Source organism: Gracilinanus agilis, chromosome 2, assembly GCF_016433145.1.
Source record: "Gracilinanus agilis isolate LMUSP501 chromosome 2, AgileGrace, whole genome shotgun sequence".
Classification (NCBI taxonomy): domain Eukaryota; kingdom Metazoa; phylum Chordata; class Mammalia; order Didelphimorphia; family Didelphidae; genus Gracilinanus; species Gracilinanus agilis.
In genome coordinates, this window is record NC_058131.1 from 149126356 (window position 1) to 149134559 (window position 8204).

Here is an 8204-nt window from a genome sequence, read left to right on the forward strand (position 1 = left end):
GTTTACATTTTGTCTTTCCCATTAGGCTGTGAACTTGAGAGTGGGAGGCTCTCTTTTGTCTTTCTTTGTATCCCCAGAGCTTAGGAAAGATACCTGGAAGATAGCAGGTGCTTAATAAATATTTATTGACTGACTAAAAAGACATATTAAATGACATAGGACCATAAACAGAAATAGTAAGTATGTTAGAGGTCATCTAGCCCAACCTCCTAATTTTATAGACTAACAAACTGAGGACCTGAAAGGTTAACATTCTAAAAAAGGAATGGCCAAGTTTACTACTAGTTTGCAAAACATGAAATTCTTGAATAGCAGGAATCATTCATATAAGATATTTAAAGTACTAAAGTTTGAAGATTTAATTGACAGATAAATATACTTGAAAATGTGTTTTTAATTAAAATTTGCGTTAAAAAAGATACACTTGGGGTTTTTTTTACTCCTCTCCTTCACTTCTTCTATTCAATCAATTACTGAATCTGATTGATTCTGTCTTTGCAACACTGCCTATATCAAACCTCTCTTCGAATCATAATAAAGGCTTCTATTGACACATTTTGCCATCTTTACTTTTTTGACCCTTCCCATCAATTCTTCATATTGTCAGAACAATTCATTAAAAATATATTATATTATTCATTCATAATTAATATTATATTTAATTTTATATACTGTCTTATATAATTATGGTATATTACATTTATATATTATATTTATTTATATTAAACATAAATATATACACATATATAACTCCCTGCTTAAAATTGCATTTGTGGCACCTTTTTTTTTTGTGGCACCACAAATTCAAACTTCTTTCTTTGGCATTCTAGGATCTATAGTAATGCCAAACATTTTTCCCAAATTATTTTATATTACTCATCTCCACATTCATTACTCCCATTAAACCTTACTACCTTCCATCTTAGAATCAATACTGTGTATTGGTTCTGAGACAGATGAGTGTTAAGGGCTAGGCAATGAGGATCAAGTGACTTACCCACGGTCACAAAGCTAAGAAATATCTGAGGTCAAATTTGAATTCAGGACCTCCCATCTCTTGGCCTGGCTCTCAATCCCCTGAGCTATAGCTGCCCCAAACTTCACTACTCTTTGCACCCCAAGATATGCCCTGAGTTCTGTTTCCATTCCTTCCTTCATACCATTCTTTATGCCAGTTTACTTTCTAATTTACTCTATAAAGTTAAATTCAAAGATTACCTTCTCAAAGCCTATTTTGATCCCCAATGTGTCCTTAAGTTCCTTTTCTTTTCAGGCTCACACAGGACTTTGTTTCACAGCTCTCTAATGTACTTTTTTTTTTTTTTTTTAACCTTGTACTTCGGTGTATTGTCTCATAGGTGGAAGATTGGTAAGGGTGGGCAATGGGGGTCAAGTGACTTGCCCAGGGTCACACAGCTGGGAAGTGGCTGAGGCTGGGTTTGAACCTAGGACCTCCTGTCTCTAGGCCTGACTCTCACTCCACTGAGCTACCCAGTTGCCCTAATGTACTTTTTATATATTGTTAAATACTATAGCTAGCCCTGTTTTTTTCCGCTTTCTTCCCCACTTCTAATATCAATGGACTATACAATGTTTAGAATAGTGCTCTTCACATAGAAGGTACTTAATGAGGAATCACAAAAAATATTATAGAATAACACAATTTGTTAGGTCTCAGGGGTCATCCAGCCCTTGCCCATAGCTGAACAGGAATTTCCCCTACAGCACACTTGAGAAATGCTCATCAAAACTTGGATTCGAGATATCCAATGATTGGAGGCCTCCACAACCTCCTGAACTCATTTCACTTCTATATATCTTGGATTGTTGGGAAGTTTTCCTTATATCTGGCCATACTGTCTCTCTGCAACTTCTATGTAGATCTGCCTTCTGGGGGCAAGCAGAACAATATCTCTTATCTCTTTGAACGCATCAAGAAAGCAATCAATAATTGAGTACAGATTAGTGTAACTCTGTAAATCTGTTACTATTTTAGCACTTTGATCCATCACCAATGAGTCATTTCAAAATCCTACTTTTCCTTAGAAAAAGAATTTCAAAATGACCTCCACCAAATTCAAGGTCACTTACAGATCCTAATATATCACCAGGCCTGAATTCCCCAAATTAAAGGACATTAAGACTACTCGGCCAACTTCTTTACCGTTGGCAACCTGAAGAAAAGAGGTGATCTGCAACATTTTATTGAACTGAATTCACTAAAAGTCCAGAGCTCTTCCCATTTCCACTAAAGTTCTGTATGGTATTCTCCTATCCCAACAATTCACACAAGATAGCCTTAAACGTATCAGACAACTTCTCTTCCTGGTACTTTGTATTTAAGGCATCCAGAAAATATTTATCCTCTTGGATATTTTCTAGCTTTTGGAAAAATGCTTAATAGTCTTATAAAGATAAATGAACTAAATGGTATCATCCAGAAGTCTTTATTTCAAAACCCAGAGAGCTTTTCTGCATTCCCCTAAAGCAGAAGGTCATAACATTTTTTTGTGTGTCATGGACTTCTCTGGCAGTGCAGTAAAGCCTATTGACCTCTTCTCAGAATTAGTTTTAAAATGTTTAAAAACAAATACATAAGGTTACAAAAGAAACCAATGCACAAATATATATAAAGTTATCAAAACATTATTTTTTTAATTCATGGACTTCTGGTTAAAGTCCTGCAAAGCCTTGTTCAAAGGAAGAAGCCAAGTTCTACCTCCCTCTGCAGCCCACAGGTCTGAAGGGTGATGCAGAGACAAAACCTTCAGGCTCTGTTAGAAGAATTTGATTTAACTGAGCATGACTTTGCCTTTCACCCAAGGTGCCAGACTCTCATTCACAGAAAAGCTGGGTTAGTTCAATACATAGTGTCCTCATACATCATTTATTATGCATAAGAACTATTTTGGTCATTTTGTTTTGAAAAATGGCTCAAATCTCTTAAGTTTTATGCTTAGACTATTCTTAAAATGAATTAATGCTAGTTGTGATAGGTTCTTAAAAAAATGCATGAGACCATTAGACTGCCTCATGAAACACCTTGACCAGCTGTCAGCTGCTTTTACACAAAAACAAAACTTTTTTAGTCATAACTCATATGGAGTAACTTTGAACTACTGCCCTAGGAGGAAAATGGCACTGACATTTTACTTTAAAACTTCTCGTGTTTAAAGAAATGAAAGACAGACTTCTTTAGGGAATAATTATAATACTTTTTACACTTACAGAGCCAACTTCCTTTGACATCAACCCCAAAAAAGCAATTTCATTCCAATAATATGCCTAATAACCATATTCTAATTTTTAGAAATATGAGCATGGAATATTACAATTATTTAAGTGTACTTCTTCTATAAACATCTAAATATTAGAATATTACCAGAAGACTGAAAATTTGGAAAAATTATGTGTGTCAAATTTGATGAAACTTGTTTTAAGGTCAGCTAATATATAAATGCATTCTGAGATTGCCTACAGGAAAGAAAAATTACCATTTTCTACAGTATTCATTGGAAGGCTGGTCCATCTGGCTAGTTTTCAAATGTTATAAGGTAGCTGCAAATATCAAACTGTAGGTTTCAGTTAGCCAAATAAGAATTTAATAATAGCTTTGTGTTCTGAGAGCAGATCTCTGGAAATGTGTACAACTGCTGACTTTATTCCCAAAAGACTTTGTAGTACTGTGCAATGGATGCAGTTTTATTAACTATAAAATAGGGGAGCAGGAAAGGGGTAAAATTCCTTAAGTTTTTAACTTATGTAGACTCTTTTGCATAAACCAAGGCAACCAGGAAAACTGGGAGGAAATGGGCTTTGTCCTAAACTAAACTATCTCTACTCACAACTCTCTCTACCTTTCCAGGTTCCCCTCCATTCTACCTTAGATTCAAGAGCTGGTTCCTTCTCCCTCGTTAGCTCACTCCAAAGATGCTATTGTTACCAGCCTTTTTGTGAGCTTCAAGTATACCTTCCCAACATCTTAATCGAGTAAATGGGTAGTACAGAGTGTTGCCATAATCTTCTATTCCCTTAGCAAAACATTAAGTCACATAATAAATGCTACCTGAATTGAAGGCATGTCCCCAGACCTCCCTTAGAAAAAGAAGCAATCACATCAGCTAGAGGAAGAGAGGCTTCCCAGCCAGTCTCTCAGGGGTATATATAAGGGAGGGAGGAGTCAGGCTCTTGGGAAAAAGGTTGAAAGAAAATTTGAGCTTAGCTCCTTTACCAGGTCAAGGGAAAACTGTAGGTTAGGAGAAATAATGGGTAAGTACTATGCCCCTTAGGGAATTGGGAGGGGTAGAATGCTACTAGTAGGAAGTTGACCATCTAAAGAATTGGAGGACCCTGGTCATCTCTTGAAGCTTACCTGAGCATGGAGGTGAGGGAAAAGGTAGATGGATGCTCAACCTTAAAGAATATAAGGGGAGGATGCTGAATTTGGACTAAAGCTCACAGGGTTTTTTTAAAGGTAGGTAATGAGGAAGGAGGTTGAATCTGGCTGGGTATAAGTGGAGGATGCTGAGCTCTGACTTCAAGCTAACATGAGCAGCTGCCACCTTGCCCCCAAGAGGACTCAAGTAAAGGGGAGAAACTGCTTTTCTGGGGTCAGGCTTTTTGGGCTGCTCTTTACTTTGGAGTGGGGAGAAGGGGTAGAATAGAAGATAAGAACTGAAAGCCAAGGTCGCAAGAGGAATGGAAGGGGGTAAAGAGGGAGGGGGTGCTGTGCGCACTCGGAGGAAAAGGCTTTGCTAGGTTGCCTGCATGTCTCCCGACGGGGTCGGCGGCTCTATGCAATTTGGGAAGAGAGGGGAGAAGAGGCTCTCCCAATTAGCACCCCTGAAAGGATGAGGCCGAGGCCCCAGCTCTCCAAGGTGAGGGGAGGAAGGGAAGACAGACTCGGGTCCGAGGTCGCGACTCGTCTCCTTACCTGCCGAACGCCCGCTTCATGCCCGCGTTGGAGGAGGAGCCCAACTCCTTTGTCCCCTTGCCCGCCAGACGCAGGTTCTTCTTCAGGCGACAATCCTTGTCCAGCGCTGCAGCGGTGGCAGGGGAAGAGGGAGAGGAGGAAGATGAGGAGGAGGCAGAGGCAGCGAAGCGCTCATGCTCCAAGGCAACTGACTCGTTCCGCTTTCTCATTCCGAGCTCCAGGGCTGCCTGACACCCAAGACTGAGGCCGCCCAAGCCGAGCACCTAAATCCCTTCCTATTCCCTCCCTCAGCTTTCGGCAGCAGCTGCTCCTCCCTGCGCTACCCCTGTCCCCGCCACCACCTCCTCCCAGTCTAGCACAGCGCGCAGCCCTACGGCTCTCTCCTGCTGCTGCTGCCGCAGTCGCTGCAAAGTCAGAATCCCGGCTGCACTCGCTGCCTAGCGCCTCTGCTAGCTCACATTATACTCCGGGGCCGGCGATACCACAGCTACTTACAGAACAGCTGCAGGGGCCCGGCCGGCCGCCGCCCACCAATCACAAGCTACGCCCTTCCTCCGCTTCCCACTGGACACGCCTCCCCCTCCTCCAGACTGCCTCCTCCCACTCCCACTCGCATTCCTCCCCTTCCTGCCCTGGGCGGAGCACGCCCAGCACAGCTTCCATGTTAAGAAGGGCCAGACTAAGCTGTCACAGTTAGGGAAAAACAGAATCCCCAAGACAGGTCCTGCCCTTACCTGGGGGGGAGGGGGCGGGGAACCCATACCATCTCTTGGACCCAGTAGAAATGGGTTTTGCTGTGTTCATGGACAAGCATAGAGAGAAAAAAAGCATAAATGCATAAAGTATAAACTGCTTCTCTAGAGTGGGCATACAGATTCTTAAAAGATCCCAAGAGATATTTCTTACTACTGGTCATTCCAAGGTCTTGACTGTAAAATGCAGAACATTAAACACTATAAATTTTGTAATCTCTTATTTTACACATGAAGAAACTGAGAGGAAGTGACTTTATCAAGGTCACACCACACAAAGAGTTCATCATTGAGTCTGTACCATATCCAGCATGTTCTGATTAACTATCTAATACTCTTATGGAGAGGGTAATGTAAGATGATGAATAATAATAACTGACATTTCCAAAAGACTTTAAAATTTGAAAAGCAGTATTCATAATCTTATTTGATCTTTGCAACAACTCTATTAGGTAAATGGGAGAGAGAATCTTAATATCATTTTACAAATGACGAAACTGTGACCCAAAGGAAAGAAATTACTTGTCTAAGGTTACACGACTGGATAGGGGCTGAGCCAGAACAAGAATCCAGGTTGATTGGCAATCTCAGTTCTTTCAGGAAGGAAGACGGATGACAATACTAGATATTTCAACTATCATTTCAGAGGGACATAATTTTAGATTTAGAGCTTGAAAGTCATCTAATCCAACCCTTTCAGCCCTAGAGAGATGAAGTGATTTCTCCAAAATTGGAAATTTTGGTCAATGGAAGACCTAGAATATGAACCCAGTTACTCCAATTAAGAAGTTATCTAACTTAACTCTCTCATCTAATAAGGTAGATAAGGAAACTAAATTCTAAGAGATAGTTATTTCTTCACTATTGGATATGTAATAAATGGAAGAGCCAGGATATGAACCCAAGTACCCTTGAATCCAAATCCAACACACTTTCTACTATTATCAAATTAAGAAAACTGAGGTAATGTTTTTTACTGAAAAGGAAAGAGTTTCTAATCACTTGACAATTATTTCACTGTCATTGTGGTCAGGATGAATAATGTATGAAATAGTTATCTTAATGATAACCATTTGTTATTGGAAATTAGTATTGAAAACAGAACCTGACTTGTTCAAAGATAACACAGTACTCAAACCAGTTTCAGTGAGATACAAATGACCTCTCCTTTAGTTAATCAGTAGCTGTTTGCTATGCTATTTGATACTGCTGTTTCTAATTGTTTTTCTTCAGAAAGCAGTCTGTATAGAATGTCAAATACAAAACTACCCAAGATCTATAAAAGACAGTTTTAAGTATTTTACTTTGTGGTCATAAAGCTACGAACAAAATATAATATTCAGTCATTCATTAACAACTATTAGGACCCTACAAGGACTTGATTTATAGGAGTATAATTTGAGATTTTAATTTACATCATTGTATTCAAAATATTAATATTTTAGACCTACCTAAATATATGGGCATAAAGTCAGAGATTTAGAGCTAGAAATGACCTAAGAGATCAAGAAGCTAAATCCATTCATTTTATTGATAAGGAAAGCAAAGCCCAGAGAGGTTAAGTGACTTGTCCAAAGTGACACACACAATAAAACCACACATGTAGTAAAAATCTGAGTCTAAATCCAGCACTTTTTTTTTTATTATACTACACTGATTTCCTAATGCTTCAAGCACTTTGGAAAATATATTTAATTAATTTTTCATTTATTAACTGAGTATTTTCTATAGGCCTATTAGTTCAGATGTCTATATATTAGACTTCCTGATTTCACAATGCAGTTAGAACTGATGGCTAGTGGGAAAAAATAAAACAAAACATATGACTTGGAATCAGAAGACTTGGGTTTAGTTCCCAGATGTACTACTTACTATCTCTGTAACCATGGAGTAGACATTTAACCTCTTTAAGTCTCAGGTTCCTCTTTGGAAAAACAGGAAAAAAGACTTTCTTTCATAGGGCTCTAGTGAGGAAAGCAGTTTAAAGTTTATAATAACTACATTACTAAGATTATAAGGTTATTGAGGACATTATTTTTCATCTTTCTATCCTCAGGATATAGGAGGGATTCCTAATACTTCCTGAAGAGTCAAACATCAAAGTATGCTTAATTTTTAAGTGCTATAATAATGAAGTTCATGCTAAAATCCCTACATGTCTGATAATTCTTATTACCTAGAATTTTGATGACATCAAAAATTTAGTATTATGGCTATATTTAAAAGTAATATGTTAAGCATGAATCATGTAACCATGTTAAAAATGAATATTAATAAATGGTTTAAAAAAAAGTAATATGTCATTTGATAGGTTAAAAAGTGAACAAAGGATGCATTCCTTTACCTTTTTTATAATAATCATTTCAAAGTTTGCTTTCATTTAAAAGTGTTTTAAATCAACATGGGGAATGACTGATTAAAATGTACTTGATAACTGTGACTTTATTTTATCATTTTAATGATATTTTTGAATTCAAAAATAAATGGACAAATTTGTAAAATGTCATAAATATGTCTTA

General features: G+C 38.1%; 1 protein-coding gene across 1 annotated transcript in view; it reads right to left on the reverse strand.

The window, feature by feature from the left end:
• Nucleotides 1-5207, reverse strand: part of ABHD12 (abhydrolase domain containing 12, lysophospholipase) — a 151588-nt gene extending 146381 nt beyond the window's left edge. Inside the window, exon 1 of the mRNA XM_044663443.1 lies at nucleotides 4934-5207. Coding sequence (XP_044519378.1) covers nucleotides 4934-5142 — 209 coding nt within the window. The 5' untranslated portion in view covers nucleotides 5143-5207. The remainder of the gene's footprint in view (nucleotides 1-4933) is intronic.
• Between the last annotated feature and the right edge of the window lie 2997 nt (nucleotides 5208-8204).